The 22,892-nt window shown below is 37.9% G+C and overlaps 2 protein-coding genes across 3 annotated transcripts in view; one reads left to right on the top strand and one right to left on the bottom strand.

Annotated features, from left to right (window-relative positions):
- Positions 1-208: 208 nt before the first annotated feature.
- On the top strand, positions 209-12,945 carry LOC109055784 (sperm-associated antigen 1A-like). Its single transcript, XM_042745062.1, has 8 exons — positions 209-682; positions 2,135-2,234; positions 2,749-2,901; positions 4,623-4,777; positions 7,349-7,490; positions 7,826-7,952; positions 8,148-8,274; positions 11,800-12,945. Exons 1-8 carry the CDS (start codon positions 319-321, stop codon positions 11,802-11,804), a joined length of 1,173 nt encoding a protein of 390 aa, XP_042600996.1. The 5' UTR covers positions 209-318; the 3' UTR covers positions 11,805-12,945.
- A 512-nt stretch (positions 12,946-13,457) lies between these two features.
- LOC109055787 (E3 ubiquitin-protein ligase RNF19A-like) overlaps positions 13,458-22,892 on the bottom strand; it is a 30,831-nt gene continuing 21,396 nt past the window's right edge. The window contains exons 6-10 of one of the 2 annotated variants that reach the window (XM_042745060.1): positions 22,478-22,592; positions 20,559-20,720; positions 19,473-19,686; positions 16,795-16,938; positions 13,458-16,314 (exon numbers count right to left, since the gene is read on the bottom strand). In XM_042745060.1, the coding sequence (XP_042600994.1) occupies positions 15,597-16,314; positions 16,795-16,938; positions 19,473-19,686; positions 20,559-20,720; positions 22,478-22,592 (1,353 nt within the window). In that variant the 3' untranslated portion in view covers positions 13,458-15,596. The remainder of the gene's footprint in view (positions 16,315-16,794; positions 16,939-19,472; positions 19,687-20,558; positions 20,721-22,477; positions 22,593-22,892) is intronic. The other variant, XM_042745061.1, reaches the window with a different exon arrangement.

The raw sequence follows: 22,892 nt of genomic DNA, 5'->3' as shown, positions 1-22,892 counted from the left end.
TTTTTAAAAGATACTAGTATCTAAAAAATAAGTACTAGTAACGTTAAATTAGATACTAGTGCAGTTTATAGATTAAATGTTACAACGGCTTGCCATACCCTGTCTGCTGTTTCACAGTAAACCACTCCCACTCTGCAGCAGCTCCGCAGCCCTTCCCCCCACGTGATGTCACAATGCGCCCCCGCAGGAGGCGTGTCCTCTCGCTTCTGGCTGAGCCTCACAGTCTGCGCAGGGAACAGGAAGAGAGCGAGAGAGTGTATGAGTGTGTGTGTGTGAGGACGGGAGCTCGCTGTACTGAGGTAGGGACTGAGGGCAGCCATGGGGAATACACAGAAGAAGGGCCCCGGTCACGGAGAGGGAGGGGGCCCGCACTCTCAACCTGGGACCCCGGGACACAAGAGGAGCCATGGAAACAATACAGCCAACTCAAAGGAAGTCCAAGGGAAGAACCCGGCAGTCAATGGCAGCCTTACAGCCGGCAAGAGCCAGGATGAGCCTCAGGGCTCTGGTCCGGCGCACAGGGGCACTGCCGGGGCGAGCTGTAATCTGGACGCCCCCTGTGGGGCCCTTCCTCCTCCACTGGCCAGGCTCAAAAATGAGGGCAATTTGTTGTTCAAAAATGGACAGTTTGGGGATGCGCTGGAGAAATACACACAGGCCATCGATGGGTGTTTAGAAGCTGGTAGAGTACAATATTTTGTTTTACTACTTGCTGTCAAAACCAGACAAGACATTTGTGTTAAAAGAGTAAATATAACAGTATTTGGTCTTACCAAGATTGTACATTTTTGGTATGGCAGCTATTTTGGCAAGGTAGTCATTGTTTTTCTAGTACACAGATGTAAAAATACTGCGTTTTAATGATTCTAGTGGGATACTAGAATTTTGTGTTTAATTATCTTGAAATGATATATGATATGTGCATTAAAATAGTATTTTTGACAGATTTTGGGTGACACCAAAATGCCCCTTTTGGCATATTATATACCAACTTATATAGTAAACTAACATTTTAACCATTCAGGCTTTTGTCTCAAAATAACTATGTTTGTGTTAAAATAGTGCATTTAACCATTTTTGGTGTCACCAGTATGACATTTTTGGAAACGTGGCATTTGATAGTATCTGTTTTCCCTCTCTTTATAATATACTGACTTTTTTTAAAATTAATCATTCTGGCTGGGTACAAGTATTTTGTGTTAAAGTTACTTTATTTAACAGATTTATTTAATTTAAAATTTAAGAGGTTTTGGTGTTACCAAGATGGTATTTTTGGCAAGGTGATTGTTTTTGTCATGGCTATGGTTTCTTTTATAGTTTACGACTTAAAAGCAGCTGGTTTTTAAAGTATTCTGGTGGGATAAAGTATTTTGTTTAAGTATATTGAAATTATATTAATATATATAACAGATTTTGGTTTCTGCAAAATGCCATTTTTGGCAAGGTGACAATATTTTTATACTTTTATAGTATACTGATAGTATCAATTAACATATTTCAATGACTCCTGTGGGGTACAAGTATTTATCTTGAAATATTATATATTATATGTGTGCATAAATAGTTTTGGTGACTCATACTGACTTTAAAGTACTGGGTGTTCCAAATTAACAAGCACATTTTAATGAATCATTTTGTATCGTGGACTACGAAAGCATCTATTGCGTAAACGTTGCATAGATTCTGTTAAGCAGTGTTGAGTAATGCAGAGGAGGAATCCAGTACCGGTTCATAGAGAGGCATTGCTATCTAGATGTCCCATGGAAAAGGTCTTAAACCGCCGTTCATCAATCCATTGCATGTTTATTCATTCTTAAGCCGCATTTTTGTGAAACAGAAGTGAAAGCGTTTAACAAAAATGCCGCTCACTTCCGCCACTTGGCACTGTGGGTGTGGCCTTTATAGTTACATAAAGGGCCTTTTGAAAGCAGGGATGTACTGTCTTTCTAAACTCAGCTTCCCCAGAGTGATTGTTCTATGACTAATTGGGTTTGTAACATGATATCAGGTGACTAAACAAAATGTGTTCCAGCATGAATGGCTGCTTGAACACTGAACCATCCTCCCACATGTATCCATACAGAACTAAAGCTGCTTTCTCGGTCTGTTTTCAGTGCTGTGCTTGTATTTGCAGGTATCGACAGCCCAGAGGATCTTTGTATCCTGTACTCCAATAGAGCTGCATGCTACCACAAAGATGGAAACAGCACGGACTGCATTCAGGACTGCACCAGGTTAACCACACATTTACATACTCGCTCTGTTCAATGAATCATGGGACAGACTTTCACAGAATAATCAGAGCTGCGTTTGGCTTGGATTTACGTGTGAGGTAATACTGTCTCAGAAAGATTAACACTCAACACAGTTAGTTGCACTGTAAGGAGCTTTACCAGCAGACTGGTTAACCGTCACTAAGATCCCGGCAGTCTGTTACCATGTTCTGCACCTTTGGTGGAAAATAATAACATTTCAATGAGCCAGTGAAGTCTTGTAATCATACTGTACTTTCCGCTGTCCTGTTTGGATGCATCCATTCTTTAATCCTATAATAGATCTTAGAGGAAAGACGGGAAAATTGTCACAAATAACACAAGCTTTAGCTTATCTGGTATTATAGCGTGAATATTTAGACTCCAACACATACAGCTTTATGAATGGTTTTTCTATGTAGATTTGGAGAGTTCATTGTAGGGCACAGGATCAGAGCAAGATCCTGATCCTCTGTTTCATCCTGTTTATTTATAGGGCTCTGGAGCTCCGCCCCTTCTCCCTGAAGCCCCTCCTCCGGCGGGCGATAGCGTATGAGACTCTGGAGCGCTACAGTAAAGCCTATGTGGATTACAAGACAGTCCTGCAGATAGACGTCAGCGTGCAGGCGGCTCACGACAGCGTGCACAGGTACAATTCACAGGCCACAGGATGACATTTTAATATGTTTACAAATGTAGCTTTCTAAAAAATCTTTTATTATTGTCAATACCCTATAAACATCTTTAAAACAGGGTTAATTTACTAATTGTGCATATTGATTATACATATATATGTTGCAGTATATTTTTAGTAATATTTATGCTTCACATCAAAAAGTCTGTACAAATATGGCCCAGTGTATTGTTAATATGAAGGAATTTTTCATATTGATTTGTTTAAACCATATTTTGAATTACACATTGCATGATTGTTTTTTAGGGTTAAATCCAATGTCTGTAAACTTAAAGAATAACGGCAAAAAGTTACCAGTACTTTTTCTGCTTTCTACACACATTTTTCGTACAGTCTCGTTTTAACTGCAAATGTTTTTAAAAATGTTGACAACAGAATAGAAAATAAACTTCAAGATGTATTGTCTGAGGAAAATGGTCTTGACCATTTTTCTTCCTCAAGTAAATTTATCTCATTTCAAGGACATTTATACATTTTTCTACTGGAAAACAAGAGCTAAGTACTAAAAGGGATAGTTCACCCAAAAATGAAAACTCTGTCATTAATTACTCACTCTCATGTTGTTTCCAACCTGTAAGAGCTTCGTTCATCTTCAAAACACAAATTAAGATATTTTTGATGAAATCCGAGAGCTCTCTGACCCACCCATAGACAGCAATGATATTACCACAATCAACACGTAGCAAGGAGATCGGTAAAATAATCCATGTGACAACAGGGGTTCAACCGTAATTTTACGAAGCTACTTTTTGTGAGCAAAGAAAACAATAACATAATTTATTCAACAATTTTTCTCCCCAATTTACCGTCTTCCTCCATTTTGAAGAGTACCCCAGAACATAATCAGTGTAATCAGTGTTGTTTTCGTTCAGTAGACAGCGCATGCATGTTAAACGTAAACAAGGCTTGTTACGTTCTAGGGTTTGGAACGATATGAGGGTGCATAATTAATGACAAAATTTGGGTAATTTGGTCAAATTTGGGTGAACTAACCCTTTAAAAAGTAATAGTTCGCCCAAAAAATTCAAATTCTGTTTTCATTACTCATTCTCATGTTTTTCTAAACCTGTACGAGTTTCTTTCTTCTGCCGAACACAAAAGACATTTTGAAGAATGTTGGTAAACAAACAGTTTCAGTCCCCACTAACTTCCATTATATGGGTAAAGGTACTATGGTAGTCAGTGGAGACCATCAACTGTTCGTCTTTTCACATTCTTCAAAATATCTTCTTTTGTGTTCAGCAGAAGAAAGAAACTCCACGCTCTTAAAAATAAAGGTGCTTCACGATGCCACAGAAGAACCTTTCTGTCTAAATGGTTCCATAAAGAACCTTTAACATCCGAAGAACCTTTCTGTGTCACACAAGTTTCTTTGTGGCAAAAGAAGATTAGAATCTTCAGATTATAAAAAGGTAAGAAAGAGATGGTTCTTTAAAGAACCTTTCACTGAATGGTTCTTTGTGGAACCAAAATTGGTTCTTCTATGGCATCGCTGTGAAGTGCCTTTATTTTCAAGAGTGCAGGTTTCAGGCTTGGAACTTTAAAGTGAGCAATGGTGACAGAAATGTAATTTTTAGGTGCAATGTCCTGTAAGGAAGTTATTTTTTGCAGTGAAATAGTAAAACTTTCAGTAATGTCAATTGTTCTGTCTGATTGTGTTTGTGATGTGATCTCAGAATCACTAAAATGCTGATCGAGCAGGACGGTCCTGACTGGCGAGAGAAGCTTCCAGAGATTCCAATGGTTCCGCTTTCTGCCCAGCAGCACCATAAAGATGAGCCCAGCGCAGAGGTCCTGGAGGCCCGCGCAGACAGAGCCCAGCAGGAGAAGGGTGAGTTAACACCGCATCACCCCTGAACCACAACCAACCGCACCAGAACACAGCTACCAGACAGAAGAGACCGGTTTGGACTCAGTTATGAGCAATAGTAATCTATAATTGTTATAGGAAAACATAATAAGTGTATACGGATGGTACGGTTTAAAATAGTTTCTCAAAAGTTAAAATATATGTTAATATCTGTGCCTCTCACACATGAAAGGGTTAACCTAGGTCTGTTTTTGAACATATATCTTATTAGCATATTTACAAGGTTATTAAAAGTGGGCCTCATTCATTCATTTGAGAGTGAACTCTGCATTTGAATGTTTTCACAATTCATGATTCAATGATGATTCATCAATAACTTTTGTACTGAATCTAAATGTACAAACAATGTAGGAACAACTGAAGTCACATACTCCAGATGGCCTTTTGAATGTGTAGTATAGTAAAAGAGAAAATAAAGGTGCATTATAGCTGCGAGGTTCCTCTGAATAAAAACACAGATATTATACATGTACAGCTGGCCAGTGTGGGGGGTAATGCATTACTAAGTAATTTATTAATGTTATTTAAATACTTTTCCATATAAAAAGAAAAGTAAGGGATTATTGTTAAAATCCTATTATTATTATTCATTATTAAAATCACAAGTTGTGATTGTTAACATTTGTTTATGCACTGTGAACTAACACTGAATTTTTATCAACTAACATTAACAAAGATTAATAAGTAGTGTAATAAATGTTTTGTTCATTCATGTTAGTTAATACATTAACTAATGTTAACAAATGACGCCTTATTGTAAAGTGTCACCACACATCTAATGTTAAAATATATGTTTTTAATGTAACCTTCTCCCTTTAAATACTTTGGTTAGTTCAAGAATAATACATGCAGTTTAATATTATCTATTTGAAAGCTTTAAAAGAGCAGTTTCATGTATATCCTCGTATTGCGCAAATGGTCGAGATCGATTTTGGATTTAGAAACTAAATATTAATAAGTAATGCAATAATTTTTAGAGAGAGTAATTAGTACAGTAATCTTATTACACCTATGAAGATGTAATTTTGTAGCTACTTTCTTACAGTAACTAAACCCAATCTGCACCTGGCTCATGAGCTGTCAGCTCTGTATTAAAGGTTTTCATTATGTTTGAACTGGTTTCAGGGAATTAGGGATCTTGCTGCATGTCTTTGGAGAGCGTCATATATTTGCTGAGAGTGATGAAATACTTGCTCAGACCCACCTTAACCCCAAATATTGAAGTATAATGCTATAATTGCTGTGTAAATACATTCATGCTATTTCTGAGTCTTTGGAAATGTCACCTCAGAAGTGCTTCTGTACCACCTTTGCAGAGTACATTCTGTATTTTAGTATTATATTGTGGATGTCCACATTAGGCTTCTTAGAAAGACTTCCTTGGTCAAGCAGCTTCAGCAGAAAGATCCCGCAGGTTGATCTTTATTACTGAAGCATGGCTATACAGACCCGGACCAGGATATTCATACTGAGCTTATGAAAACTCATAACAAACGCCCGCCGGGAACACTTATTAAGTTTGACATTGTGTGTGACGTTTCAATTTTCTGTTGTTCACGCGTTTACACGAATCATGCAAACAGTTTCAGTCACATGCTGCATCTAACAGCATTTGTCAGCGTGGATGTACCTCGCTTGATGGCAATCAATAATGTAAAAGCGTAACATAGTCAGCTCTCATCGTGATGGAACCAGACGGCTCCGCTTTCATTCAGACCTGAGAAAGGAAGACCCACATGATCACAAGGCACACATCAGCGCCGATAACATTAACAATGGGACAACCTTTGCTCTGCTGTCCTTTGAGCCAGATGAAGTCATAGGCATGGCTGTATGTTATGTTACTCCCACTGCAACTGAGCTTGCTTCACAGCGATCCTATAGAAGAACCGTTTTTGGTTCCACAAAGAACCATTCAGTTAAATAAAATAAATAGAAATATTAGATGAAAAACTAAACTTAAAAAAAAAAGAGTAAAATCTGAAACGTTGTCTTAAAGTACTAAAACTACTATTAAAGCTAAATTAAGCTAAAAAAAAAAACAACTACTAATAAACTAATAAAAATGACAAAAGCACATAACAAAATTACCTTTTAAAATAAAAACTGAAAATATAAAAATAAAATCAAATTGAAAAATATTTATAAATACTATAATTTTATAGAAGTTATACTAAAATAACACTGGAAATTAAATTACAAAAATAAGCTTTTTTGTGTGTGTTGTGACATTAATTTCAAAACAAAGAATACATTCACCTTGAATTTTTCAGGAATACAGTAACTTTGATCTTAAATGTAATTCACTTGCATCATTACAATGTTTCTGTTGTTGTTGTTGTTGCAGTACAATAATGAGAATTTGGAGGGAAATGTGCTTAAATGTGCTTACATTTTTATTTGTTTGTTTTTGTCATTTTGAGAAGTTATGACCCAGACGTGCTCTTGATGGGTTTCGTGACAGTTACTCTTTTCGAGCGGATGCTGTAATTAAGGGAAGTATTCAGAACTGTGAATCTACTTTCTCCACAGCCAGGAAAGCAGAGGCTCGGTTCACATTGCTGAAACAAGAAGGAAACGACGCGGTGAAGGACGGCCGGTTTCAAGCTGCTGTGGACAAATACAGCGAATGTCTGGCCATCAAACCTGATGAATGTGCCATCTACACCAACAGGTAAACCTGTCCTAACCTTATATTATCAGCCAAACACAAGCACAATACAGTATTACTCATATATATCACCAGTATAGTATACACTGTACAGTATATGAGGGCAAGCAGTGTGCTGTTCTGAACACAGCCGCAGTTTGGTGCAGCTAAATACTTACAAAGCAGCAACGAACTGAACCAGCTGCACATGTTGTCCTGAGCCTTCCAGAAAGTGCTGAGACTGGAGCTGCTCAGACGAGGCTTTTCAGTCAGCAATTAGCTCTGACAGCTCCAGCATAAAACACCGGAGGAGAGTCAGGCCGCACTGCTGAATGAGACATGTGTGCCGTGTTTTCCAGAGCGCTGTGCTATCTCAAGCTGGAAGGTTTCGCAGAAGCCAAACAGGACTGTGATTCTGCGCTTCAGATCGAGCCGAACAATAAGAAAGCATTTTACAGACGAGCACTGGCACACAAAGGCTTGAAGGTGTGTGTTTTGCCATCAGATATGCCATTTATACTCACGAGAAAGCATGTCTCTTTCATTTTTGTACGTGTTACATGTAAAACACTGTGAATAATGATTGTGCGTGCAATATCAAACTAACCTTTTATTATAATAGTGTTGAATTCAGGGCAGTAAGGCAGAGTTTCGATGGTCTGACTGTATGTTCTCCCTCAGGACTTCCTGTCAGCCAGCACTGATTTACAGGAAGTGCTGCAGTTGGATCCGAACGTGCAGGAGGCCGAGCAGGAGCTGGAGACAGTGACTAACCTGCTAAGAGAGAGTCTACTGGCTAATTCTCAAGGTACAGTCTCACTGCCAACCAGAGACGAAAACTAGCACAGGGCAGACCGGCTGGGAAATCAGTTTCTTGGAACAACACCGTTACTTAAAAAAAAATCTAATTACATAAATATTTTTTTAATATTGTTTTTTTTTTTTTTGCAAGTAAAATAATGGCGTTTAAAACCAGTTAGTGTCTTCTAATTATCGAAGCATTAAAAAAACTATCTAAACTGATAAATAACAGATTGGAGATTAAAATAATAGCAGATTTTCTCATTTTAAATGAATAATAAAAACTGAGATGAAAAATTTGCATTAGCCAGAAATTTCATTTCACTATGGTAAAATAAAGGTTTGGCAACATCTTCAAAAGATTTTGGAATTTTGTTGCACTTTTTTTTTCTCTATATAATGTTGATATGGTAACTAGTAAATACTGTAAATTTTGTAATGCTAGCAAACTACCAAACTAACAGTTAAACACTTAACCCCCTGAGCATCATGTTTGCATGTTTTGTTTTTTTTGAAAAAGTAACTCTTGTAAATAAAAAAGTAATGCATGACTATACTAGTAACTTTAAAGAAGTAATCTGGTTCGCGTTACTTGCAATGCATTAACTGTTCCCCCGAAGATTGCAAGCACACAATCATTGGGCTAATTTATCACTGTTGCTGCGGGTTGTTTTTCATATCCACGGGTTGAAGCGACCCCAAAAACTTGACATTTAGCCCCTGCAATGCACATTTAACCAGGGGAACCTCGCCAACAAACTAACGCCTCGAAACACGTTGGGCTTGTTTTGAGTAGCAATTGGGCGGGTTTTGTTTGTAGAAACATAGCAAGGTGAAAGTGACGTGACATCCAGCCAAGTATGGTGAACCATACTCAGAATTCATGCTCTGCATTTAACCCACCCAAAGTGCACACACACAGCAGTGAACACACACACACCGTGAACACACACCCGGATTTATGCTGCGGCGCCCGGGGAGCAGTTGGGGGTTCGGTGCCTTGCTCAAGGGCACCTCAGTCGTGGTAACATTTAACATTATTCAATTATTCATTATTAATAAACAGTTTAGCCTACATGTTTAATCAATATCACTGTTGTTCAGTAAACACAATGTTCATACTAATTAATTTACATGTTAGACACAATATTGCTACTTCACTGTTTTGGGAGCATCACCCAGCTTTACTAAATGAGTCAGTGTTGTGAAGGGAAAGGTTGAGTGAATCATTCAGGGGCGTAGACAGCGAGGGCCCACAGTTTATTATACACATATAATATTTGTTAAATAATTATTGTTTCATCTATTTTAACACAATTAGAGAACTATTATAACATCTCAAATAACTAAAATGTGTTTTTGCATAATTCTTGAAGAGTTTGACTGACAGCAGTGTTAGCCATAATAATCCAGGCTTATTCGGGCGTGTCGCGCATGTAACGATTAACAGCACCTGTTTCCTTATTTGTAGACCATTTAAATAACGAACTGAATAATAATAATAATAAAAAATTTAAAAATCACAAACATGACATTTCTGAATAATTATTTTATACACTTTAGTTAGGCCTATAATTAATTTGGCATTTTCAGTTAATGTAGGCCTGTTACATTCTTCTGATTATTAAGCCTATTCATATTATTAAGTTACTTTTATTCTTAAATTAATATTACAATTATTTTGCCCCACAATAATTTCATAGTGCATCACCACAAACCTGACGCGCTGCGAGGTAAAGATCAGGCTAGCTTACTCCTCACTGAAAATGTTTTTAAAAAGGTCTTCAAAACAGGTTTATTAATTATAGGCCTATAATTAAAGTTATTAACACTGCAATCATCAAAAAAAAAGCCTTATTTCAAGCACCGACTTTTTAAAAAAGAAATAAAAACTGTTTTAGTCTAATTTCTTCTCTCTCTATTTATTTATTTTTAACATTTATTTATTTATTTATTTATTTTTTGCACTAGCCTATATGTCCGGGCCACAAGAGAAATATTAAGGAAGTAAAATAAAACATTTAGCTACTGTATATGCCATTATCAGCATGTCTTTCGTCATCTCTGTGCGCTATTAATGCAGTGTCGGATGCCGAAAGCGCCTCAGTTTTTATTTTCACTTTCTAGTGAATGACTGAGATTAAGAGGTTCACCATAATTCTTGTGCAAAGTTTGCACGTTGCTTGTGTGATATCCATTGGCACGCCTTCCTGGTTTAAACAAATATTTACAATATTGTGACCTAATTCATGATTGCAGAATGCAGCAACGGATCATTCAAGTGTTCTTGAGAGTGTGTAATAAAAACCAGAAACCTGAAAACACCTGAAGCACTATTTATCTACCAGCCGCTCTAATCAGTGGACTTTAATCTCAGGTTTAGCTGATTGTGGAGTTTACTGAGCCAACAGAACCAAACAAATCCCTGATCCTTAAGAACTAAACTTCGGCTCATGACCATGTGTTTATGAAACAGATATTTTGAACTTCTTTCAAATGTTCTTGAACTTTTATGTTTCTCACAACAACAACAAAAAAAAGTCATAGAGACTCACATTGAGAGAGGATCTGAGTCTATATCTCACAAATTCCAACTTTTTTCTCATACTTCTGAATTTATTTCTCACAAGTTCTGAATTTCCCCCAGAATTCCCAGGTTTTATCCCACAATTCTGACTGTTTTCTCACAATCCTGTCTTTTTTATCAGAAATTTGAGTTTATATCTTGCAAATTTTGATTTTTTCCCACAGAATTCTCAAGTTATATCCCACAATTCTGACTTGTTTCTCACAAAGTTTATATTTAGCAAATTCAGAATTTTTTCACAATTCTGTTTATATCTCACAAATTCAGAATTCTCAGGTTTTTATCTCAAACGTTTACAGTATATCTCAAAATTGTGACTATTTCACAAATTATTTTTTTTCTCAGAATTCTGTTTTTCTCAAACGTTTGACTTTTTCCTCAGAATTCTGAGTTTATGTCTCATAAATAAAATTTTATTTTCTCAGAATTCTCAGGTTTTTATCTCAAACATTACAGTATATCTCAAAATTATGACTTTTTTCTCAATTCTGAGTTTATATTTCACAAATTATTTTTTTTCTCAGAATTCTCAGTTTTTTTCTCAAACGTTTAATTTTTTTTTTTTTCAGAACTCTGAGTTTGTCTAACAAATTAAATTTTATTTTCTCAGAATTCTCAGGGTTTTGTCTCAAACGTTTGACTTTTTTCTCAGAATTTTCAGTTTATATCTCAAAATTCATATTTTGTTCCCCCTCAGAATTCTCAGGTTTTATCTCAAATGTTTGACTTTTTTTCTCTCACAATTCTGAGTTTATATCTCAAATTCTGCCTTTTTCCAGAAGTCTGGGTTTGTATCTTGCAGGTTCAGACTTTCTCGTACTTCTGAGTTTGCATGTTGCAATTTTGTCTCGTTCTCTCGAGGTTCAGCGTACTCACCAAATGTAGAACTTTAAAGGCAACAACTGGCTTCAATGTGACACACACGATGCTGATTCTTCTCTGCAGGTTGACATCGAGGCAAGAAAGGATGAAATGAACAGAGAGCTACAGGAAGAACAGACGCTCCTTCATTAAAGCCGGACACAGCAGATCCAGCGAGCCTGAGAATTGCAGCTCACGGGTCCCACAGTCTCGCCACGAGGGTCCATTCATCCTTAGACTGTCATGCACCACAACTAAAGTTTCCCTTCCAGCAAACACTCATCTCACCTTCTTCTAGGAATATTGTCTGATGCAACACTGACAATGCAAAGCATGCAAACGGTTCATTCTCTGTAACTCTGGCTTCAGCAGGCACGTGTGAGCATGGCACGGCTGGGAAGCGTGAAACAAAGGGGATTCTCGGCTTATGATGGGACGGTTGTCGTGTGTATGAGAGAGAATGTGCCTTTTAAAAGAAGCTGTGGCTCACATATGGAGTGATTTAACACTCTCAGACAAAATTGTATAGGAATTTAATTTGCTACATTTAAATATCTCATTTCTCAGGATTTAATATATTTTTAATTGCTATTCCGTTGTATTGTGTAATATATGCATACATGTAGCTCATGTAGTGTAATTTTTTTTTTTTTTTGGACATCTTCCAGCCTTCAGCCCAACCATTGTCTCAATATGCATAGATAAAACATAAGATCTCACAAGGTATGAATGTGCAATAATATTAGATGTAGTTTTTCTTTGGGATGTCAGCAAAAGAAATATGTTTCAGGTAAATAAATGTGCATCAGCTTAATAAATTACTAGATGAAATATTTTTGCCATTCGACATGTTTAGTTTAGAAATGATATAACAATTGTTTTATAATTGCAAAACCACTGGAAATATAAAGCTAAAATTGCAACACCAATGATTTTAGAGAATACATCCAAATGACTTGAATATACACTTCTGTTCAAAGTTTGGGGTCAGCAGGTTTTTTTTTTTATCTTTTAAAATAAGTTTATTAAAATACTGTCATAAACACAGAAAAAAAAACAGTAATATTGTTAAATATTAAAATGTAAAATTAGTTTCCTGTGATGAATAAATTGTAAAATGTAATTTATTTCTGTGATGCAAAGCTGAGTTTTCAGCATCATTACTCCAGTCTTCAGTGTCACGCGATGCTTCCGAAAGCATTCTAATAAAATGATTTGCTGCTCAAGAAATATTTCTGATTATTACCAGTGTTTTTTCTGCCTAATATTTTTGTGGAAATCACGATACCTTTTTTTATTTAGAATTCTCTGATAAATAGAAAATGTTGTGTAACAAATGTCTTAACTGTAACTTTTGATTATTTGATGCATCTTCACTGAAAAATTAAATAAATACTGATCCCAAACTTTATAGCTGTATTAAATTACTCATAAATATTACTAAAATTCAGTAATACTATATTATGGTTTTATGTCAGCAGTTGCAACGGCTAACAAAATTTAACAATTATATCGCAGCATTTCTTATGGCTTTAAAGAAATGTAGATTTGTGACAAATTACAATATCAACCAAATTAATACTCATTTTTTAAATTCAATTTTTCACTCAATCTGTTATGCTAATATTTCACACCCCACTCTATATAGTCAATTCTATTCCTTCACCTACACACACTGCATTAATAACATCATCTCAACAGCTGTCAGTTGTTTTTGAGCAAACACACAGACCACACATCTAGATTCGTGTTTTTATTTTCATTTCGATATGCATTTACACGCATATTATTAAGCAAATATACAAATAACAAGCTGTTTTGAACAAGTTAGAAATCAATCGGCCCTTGCCTCTGAAATAATATTCGTACAGATATGGGCAGGCTCAAAACGTAAGAGAAAAAAAAAAAAACACACACTAAAGAATCGGAAGGAACAAAAACAAAGCAGCTTGTGGCATTGGATCAGCCCCGAGAGAGCAACAGAAATGAAGCTGATGAACAGTGCATACACACGAGTCCGAGGAGGCGTCTGTAAACTGCGAGTGTGTTGAAGTGTGCAGGAGTCGTCGTCTGTGAGCCTGAGTGCGGTCTTTGGTAGGCGGTCGGTTGTGTAGTCCCAGGGACGCTAGGAAACGATGCTACGCCGCCTCGCTAACATTCAACGCAGCCTCGTCCAATACATTTGAACTCATAAGACACAAACCGGGAAACGAATGTAGTTCATCTATGATCCAAAAGGCACCATGAGTCAATACAGATACAAAAAAAATAAACTAAAATCACTTAATCAGTTGAATCAACCTGAATGTGATTACCATCATAGCCTTTACAATGAAATAGTTTTGTTTTAAACAGGATGCAGATCTTTCTGATTCATAAATATAAACCCATTGCATCCATAATAGCCAATTATGGACTTGGCATTGCAAGGACTACGACTTTTTTTTTTTAAACAGGCTTCCTCTCATGAAAGTGTTTGGTCAAGTTCCCCGTCCTACCAGCAGGGAGCGCAACACATCCAGCTCTTCCCCTCTACACATCTACTTTCCCCAAAAATGGAAAACGCACACAGAGAAATGAAAAGAAGCCCAAGAAACTAAAAACACATTCATGTACAAGAATCACAGCTGTGAAAGGGAAGTCTACTATTGCCTGGTCCCTCGTGAGCTCATCTTGTATGAACATCTGGATTAGGGCATCGGACCCCTCCAGACTTCCTCGTTGCCTCTGAACAGTCGCAGACTCCTCCAACTAAAGCTATACGCGGCCTAACTGAGAGTATATGTGTGTACATGTGTAGTGAAGGTGCTCCTGAATACACGGGTCAGTCACATGGTATGTCAAAAACACATCATGGTCTTATTTCAGCCCAAAATTATGGCGTAAGAAATTACATTCAAAGAAAATGAAGCCTACTTGTAGAAACGATAAGGTTTGTGACATTTTCATGAAAATTAAAGTCTTATTACTGTAATGCAAAAATTATATCCATTTAAATAATGGTAGCATTTGTACTGCCTTTTTTTTACACAGTAATACAGAAACAAAATACTGTTTTATAGTATTAAGAACCTAGTAAGAATAATCAGGAATTATAAAAACTATACTACAGTAAAGAGAAAGAGGGATAAAATGTGCTTAAAGCAATAGTCCATCCAAAAATGAAACTTCAGTCGTCATTTACTCATCCTCATGTTGCTTCAAACCTATTCGAGATCTTCTGAAGAATGTTGGTAACCAAACCGTTTTGGTTCCCTGTGACTTCAATTGTATTTTCAAAATATATCTTCAAAATCAAAATCTTCTTTCCACAGAAGAAAGAAATACAGGTTTGAAACAGCATGAGGGTGAATGATGACAATCTTCATTTTTGGGTGAACTGTAGCTTTAATTAACATGAAAATGTCACAAATCACACTCGTCCAAAACAGAGGCTTCATTTCCAGTATGCAGGAATGATATTTCTCTTCTTTCCTTTTAATTTTGGGGTGAAAACGAGCTGGACACGTCTCACTCCACACTGGTGAGGTTCTTCACCCCAGCGACACTGAACACTGAAACAGAGCCATGAGTGATTGACGGCTACATCATCAGTCTCTGTGCATCACTTGCCCTCTTACATTCATCTGTTGCCTTTCTGAATCTTATCCGAGCTTCGGTCCAACCCTAAGCGCTGACCGACTGTCGGTCAAACGGTAACCTTTGGTCACAGCGAGCTTTCTGAAACCTTGAGGCGCATCCTGACCTTCCTTCTCCAACATTCAAAAAAAAAAAAACACCAACCGGGACGTTAAACCTCCATGAAACGAGCTTTAAAATCTTCAATTCAGTGTGCAATCCTTGGTAATAAAGGTTAGCTGTGAAAGCTAGCGTGTGTCTGCTTATATCTCTGTCTGAATGCAGGCGCTACGCACAGGGCTAGTCGGCTGAGGAAGGTTGTTATTGCGTTCTTTAGACGAGCTCTGGCCCGCATCAGCCGCACATATTAAACTCACATTCTCCTCTGCAATGTAGCATAGCGGGCGCTCTGCCACCCCGTCAGGGGTTAGAGGGGCGACCCCAGCTTGCGGGAGGGTCCCAGAAGCGGGACAGTTCTCCAGCCGGTCGTTCTCGACCTCTGGAAGCGGGCTGACCGCTCCGCCCGTGTTGGGATGACGGACGTGAGACTCGTAGCAGGGCGGTCTGCAGGCGTCCAGGTCGGAGCAGCTGAACTCTGAGAAGTGGCTGGAGTGTGAGTCGGCCACAGACGGCAGGCTGCCGCTCAGAGAGGGCGAGTCTAACTCGCTGGAGTTGGTGCTGCGGCGCTCCAGCAGCTGGGCGTCCATGTCTTCTCGCGCCTCGTTGATCTTGGTTCCGCCGCTCTTTTTGCGCAGCTTGCCTTTGCTCTTCTTGCCGGAGGAGGAGGAAGAGGTGGAGGACGGCTCCTTGGCCCAGCGAGAGGTAACGCACTTGCCCTCGTGGGGACAGCCAGAGGGGCAAACGCCCGCCCCATGTCCTCCGCTGCTGCCGTCGTCCATACTGCTGCTGCCGCTGTGGTGCCGGAGCTTCCCTCGCTTGGACTCCACATCCACCTGCACCTCCATACTGTTCCCTTCCCTGCTGCACAACAACATCTGCTGTTAATGACAGCTCCATCACTGAGCCACCTCACATTCTTTTGGATAAATGTGACCCTGGAGCACAAAACCAGTCATAAGCAGCACTGGTATATTTGTAGCAATAGCCAATGATACACTGTATGGTTCAAATCTCAACCAAAAATCTTTAGGATATTAAGTAAAGATCATGTTCCATGAAGATATTTTGTGAACTTCCTTCCATAAATATATCAAAACTTAATTTTTGATTAGTACTATGCATAGCTAAGAACTTCATTTGGACAACTTTAAAGGCAATTTTCCTCAATATTTAGATTTATTTGCTTCTTCAGATTCCAGAGATTCAAATAGTTGTATCTCAGCCAAATATTGTCTTATCATAACAAACCATACATCAATAAAAGCTCTTTTATAAATCATTTCTCAAAAAATTGACCCTTGTGACTGGTTTTGTGGTCCAGGGACACACATGAACACAGACCTGTCCAGAGGCAGGTAGGCGTTGAGAATGGATCCAGCCATTGCTTTGGTACTAGCGTTGTCACTGATTGTCCCCAGACTGACGGTGCCGGACTCCCCGCTCAGACTGCAACGCTCCTTTTGAACATCAGCTTGAACCTCCAACCTGAGAAACACAAACAGCACATTTAAAGAAGTCATGTGATGCGATTTCAAGTTTTCTGCAAAAGTCTTTGCATACAGTATATAAGATCTGTAAAGTTGCAAAGACTAAAGTCTCAAACCCAAAGAGACATTCTTAAATATTAAGTTAAGACTCGTCCACACCCTCCTAAAACGCCTCGTTTAAACACGCCTCCACGTTTACATCACTGTGTGGGAAGATTTGCATAACACCGCCCAAATGTTCACGCAAAGGAGGAAGGCATAACTTATATTCTCACTGTAGTATTGTTGCTGTTGCTGTCATGTCGTGGAGATGCTGTATTTCCAAATATTGTTTTCAGACCAATGAGCTTTGTAAAAATCAACACATTTCAGAAGGCGGGGCATAGAGGAGCAATAATTATGTACATTATGTGGAAAATAATGTGTTTTTTTAACCTTAAACCACGTAAACAGTGCATTATGATCGTATGACCCCTGTACAGCCTGTTAACCGATCCAAATGTCTACATGAATTTTCATGTCTTTTCAGACCATTGTGTGAAAACAGTAGGCTTTAGGTTATTTTTGGAAAAACTGAAATTCCCCTGTTAGTCTGCTACACAAAAGTGTTGCGCATCTTTCCATTTCTGAGACCTGCTGAGAACTTGTATTTACATGTTTTCAAACAGCTGTTGAGATTTCTGTATTCACTATGGTGGTTATCAAATAACTAGTGGTTCACCAATATAATCAACAAGACTGAAAATTATTTTAATTTTTTTTCCCTAATTACCAGCCAGTAAGATTTCCTGTTTGGCCGATAAGTGTTGGAAGCTGCCTAATAACTAAAAGGCAAAGGATAGACTACTTTATTTGATAACACTTTAGTTTAGGGACCAATTCTCAAATGTGTTTTCTCAAATACGTGTGTCTTTGAATATCTAACAAACATTTAGGCCCAGTTTCACATTCAGGGGTCAAGGATTAAGCTATAGTTCAATAAAGCAATAAAACCCAAGAAGCGGTGGTTTACAGTGAATTTACAGCTTCACGTCGTGCCTAACAACGCCCCTTAGCTGTTATAAATTAACTGTAAACCATGGCTTCACGGGGCTTATTGCTTTTATAAAACGGTTATTCCATATATGATGTTAGGTTTCACAAAATAAAAACAAATAAAGTGTAATGATATTAATAAAAACATTATTCTTCAACCAAACATTGTAGTTTCTCAGAATCTGTTGTGGTTGCAACAAAGTGGCCATGTAAACAAAGGTGTATGTTTGTAGAGTAATTTACAACAGCTTTGAACGTGGCTCAGCCAATCAGAACCAAGGCCTGGAACTATCTGTTTTATAAGCAGCTTTTATAAACGTGACTTAGAAAAAAAACATTACTGGTGTGCTTTACTGGTCTTGAGACAAAACAATGGCACTTACATATTTTAAGATTTTAGACTGGGACTAGGCTTAAGCCTTGTCTATGAAACCGTGGGAAAATGTGACAAATCTCACATACCAGCTGTTAGATCTCCTTGTGTGCACACCCTGCATAAAATGTGTCTACTCTTTATGTGATGGCTGGTCCACGTGAATGATCTTCCATCTTCCTAAATACTGTGTTCACGAGTGCCACCGGGTCATGGTTTTATATAATAGCAGAGGTTCTGGGCATGAGACCAGAAGCACGAATCATATTGGTTGGCTAGTTTTCTTGCAGTGCGATGGAAAAGACATTAAAACACCGCTATGTTAAAAAAAATCTGTTGCCCTGACCACTATTTCTCAGCCCTGTTGCTTTTACTTTTTGCATGTCTCTTTATTCAGACACACCTGATTCAAATCATCAGCTCATTAGTAGAGAGTCCACGGCCTGAAAAGGGTGTGTGAGAGGACACCTTCAACATGTGCATTGTTGGGGGCCCATAAAAAAAAAAAACACAAATGCCAATGCCATTTGTTCAAATTAAAATGTTTATCATTCTTTTGGGATTCTGTTAGATGTTTTGCATTTTGAATTTTATAGTATGTCCACATAGTCACACTTGGATTCCAAAACACATAGGGATGCACTATATTTTTAACAACACCAAGTCTCTCCTGTGTAGAAAATATAATTTATTTTCAATTTTGGTTAGTTTTGAAAATTTTTGTTAGTAGTATTAAACATTTTTAAAGTTCTTTTTTTTTAAATGAGAGTACATTAAAAGCCTTGAAAATAACTGTAATAAAATAAATCTCTGCTGTTTTTTTTTTTTGGCTCAGAGATTAAGTTGAAAACTTAATATTTTAATTGTGGATTTATCAGTAACAGATGGTCTAAAGCAAAAGAGCTGTAAAAATTCTAAAAATCGTTTACAGCGCCTTGTATAAAAAAGAAAAAAAGGCATATCGGCATCATTTCTTCAAATCCGTCCGATGTTTACATTTTGAGTCTTTATTGGCCGATTCCAATAACGTTCTGATAATATCATGCATCATGCTAAAAATACATGCCCCTTAAAGGCCATTTTTGGTCAATAACTGTGCACAAAATGCAGACACTGTCACTGACCTGTTAAAGCAGTTGACCATGGCACTTCCTGACAAGCTGCCAGTGATGCTGGCCCCAGCGAGGGCCATAGTGCTGGCGTTCTCGCTCAGGTTGTCTCTCATTGCTCCAATACGGTCCATGTGGCTCCCGCTGGCACTCAGGCTGCCCGTCAGACCCCCCACGCTGCCCTCGCCGATGCTGGGGTTATGCCTGGTCTCTGCTACTGAAGTGGTGTCTGATAGAAGAGAATAGAAAAGGGTCATTACAGCAGTACATAAAAGTGTGAAGTATTCTGGGGGGGGTAAACCAAAAACAAACAAAAAAAACAATCAGTAGCACTTTTCCAGTGTTTGGTTTTTCAGATTTGCACTACATGCCTGATTAGTGCTCTACAAATTGGATTATTAGCAATTTTGATGATAAACTTGTATTAACATCATAAGATCAGATTCAAGAAAGTAAAAGAGAAGACAAAAAAATCATTACATACAGCACTATTATTACTGATTTCTTAATTCAAGTTTTAATGGACTCAACTGATAAGCTACACATCCTTTTTGATGATTCAAATTTAAACCATTTAGACAGACATGTTAATCTGGGAAAAATAACACTGAATTTGACAAACCTGATTTCTCTTACACATAGCATGACCATGTTTCGAAACCTTTTGCCTCAGGCTTACTCTGTACATCAGAACAAAAGCTACTTGTTCCCAGAGTTACATGAGCTTCACGGGAATTATTTGGTGTTTGAGAAACAAAGCTACTTGATCCTTGAGTTTCAGGAGTTGTGTCTGGAAAAGGATAAACTCTGTCTCTAGATATGCCTCACCTTCAATGAAAGTCTTTGGGGGTACCAGTAAATCGAACACATTCTAGCACATGCCACTTTAAACTAAAACACATTTCACACATTTGAATTAAACGTGAGCAAGGAGGAGAGAAAGTGTGAAATGTGACAGGCAACTCTTCGGGAAAGACAGCCGAGACAGAGACTGTGAATGAGAGGATGACTGCAAGGAGGACAGATTCTGAATGCTTTAAACATTGTTTGGCTTCTTAGCCTGTGGCACTGAGGTGTTTGCATTCATTGAAGTTCACTCACCAGTCACAGCAGCTCCGGTGCCCACGTTCATATCGTTCTCGTCATCAAACTCAATGCGCACACCTTTACCATTCCCTGCAGACACGCCGCAACCACCGCTGCGGCACAGAGAGATGGGCACCACACCGTAGACATACGCCAACATGATGGGCACTCCTATCCCTGCACAGACACACAATACAACACTTAACACAAAACTGCAACCTCTAAACAAGATGAAATTATTAATCAAATTGGCATTCCCTAATGGAAATACCATTCACACAAAGCGTGATAACTATAAAGTTTTAGTAATCATCCAAATTCAAATGGAGCAGTAAGCAGCCATTTATGCTGCGGCACCCGTGGAGCAGTTGGGGGTTCGGTGCCTTGCTCAAGAACACCTCAGTCGTGGTATTGCCGGCCCAAAACTCGAACGCACAACCTTAGGGTTAGGAGTCAAACTCTCTTACCACTAGGCCACGACTCCTAGTTTAACCATTCTTTGTTTAACCATTATATCTGATAAGAGTGAGCAATTAAAGTGTCAGATGACCAAACTGCTGCTTGTGCTAATTATGCAAGGCTCTAGTTAAAATTTGACGTGGTCGCATTTGTACGAGTGCATGGTCTGCGCTGCTCCATACAGCGCGCTGTAGAGCTGCGGCACATTTTAGCAGGAGTTTCACTGATTACATGAAGAGAGGCGCTTTCAGCATGAGCGCTGAATAAATAAATAAATAAATAAACAAATAAATTAATTAGTGGTCGACCGATATATCGGCCGATATTTGGAATTTTTCAAATATCGGCATCGGCCGCTAAGTTTTTCTTTTTGGCCGATGTGTTCGTGGCGGGACTTTTATTTTGACAGCCCGACGGACCTTTTATTTTGACGACGCTGAGAACGCAGCACCTGAACACACAGTGCTCACAAACTCTCTTGTTTACTCTTGTCGTTGTTAACAGTTCTGTCTAATACAAATAGACGTCTGTCTAATAATCAGATAGAATGGTTAAAGGAATTAAAATGTATACAAAAAAACGATTGCTTTTATATTGTTAGTAAAAGAAAGGCAAACATTATAATACTTTCTCGTTTGCCATCAGCATTCAGCAAATACACTTTTACATTATTTAAACAAATCGTTGAATGACTAATGAACATCTAATTTCAAAAACCTTGCAAACTTAGTTGAATCCAGCAGTGATATCTTTTGAAGTGTGGATGTGTGTCCTGCATGATCGCATGTTCTCTGTATGACAGTCGGTCCGTGTGAATTGAATGCTTTAAACTTTAAACTCGTGATTTCAAATTATGCTGCACTTTATGCATTTGCCCACTCTCATATTCATGTCATATTCAATGTGTGCTGTATGTAGAATTTTATTTGATAAATATGATTCCCAATGCAAACAAACTTCCCAGAATACTGAGTGCCCTGTTGCTTACATTGTTTACATCTTATTTTAATTACATTTTATTAAATATTTATTTACTTGTGAAAAATACTTTGTCATCTAAAGTATAAGTGTTTATTTTACACATTTATTTTTTTAATCCATTGTCAAATTATTTCAAATTTCTTAAATATTAATTAAAATGTAAAAAATAATAATAGTTATATCTGCTTTATATCGGTTATCAGCCTTCTGCTTTCCAAGATATCGGCATCAGCTGTCAAAAAACCAATGTCGGTCGACCACTAATTGTAGTTATTACAGTTATGATGCTTGATTAAACAGTTTTTACTATTACATTTTTAGGTAACCTTAATGTGTCATCTATAAGCCTAATTAAAAAGTTAGTTTGGGCTAAATTAATTGCCGTCATTTAATATAGGTTTATGGGTTTAGAACAAACAAATTATTTCATAAAACAAAATGCAATTCAACTCAAAGTGAATTATTAGACAGTAAAAAGAAAGAAGTCTGCTTACCAACAGTGACAGCAGCAACCACTGGAGACACGATCACTGACAGTGTCACCCCGCCGGCTATGACGAGGTTCCTCTTGTGCTTGGAGGTGTCCTTCCCCTCATAACGATTATGAATCTGAAGCAGATGGATTCAAAGACTGAGTGAAGAAACACATCCCTCTCATTATCATCACCCTGCTCATTATTTTAGATTAAATCACGCGTTGGTTACTCATAATGCTAGCATAATTTCCCACTCGATAATCTAACAAGAGTCTCTTGAAGATCAAACAAGGCTGATATGTAGGCTTTCATATTTCTCAATGCAGCGCTCAGTTAGGATTGAGGTCAGACAAACAGACGTTATGGAAATCCCTTCATAATGAAATTCAGACTGAACAGCACATATCTGAAGTGTTATTAATCATTGTACAAG

The sequence above is a fragment of the Cyprinus carpio genome, chromosome B19, assembly GCF_018340385.1.
Source record: "Cyprinus carpio isolate SPL01 chromosome B19, ASM1834038v1, whole genome shotgun sequence".
NCBI classification, from domain to species: Eukaryota; Metazoa; Chordata; class Actinopteri; order Cypriniformes; family Cyprinidae; genus Cyprinus; species Cyprinus carpio.
The sequence above is the reverse complement of the archived record's forward strand: the minus strand, read 5'-3'. Positions and strand labels throughout refer to the sequence as shown.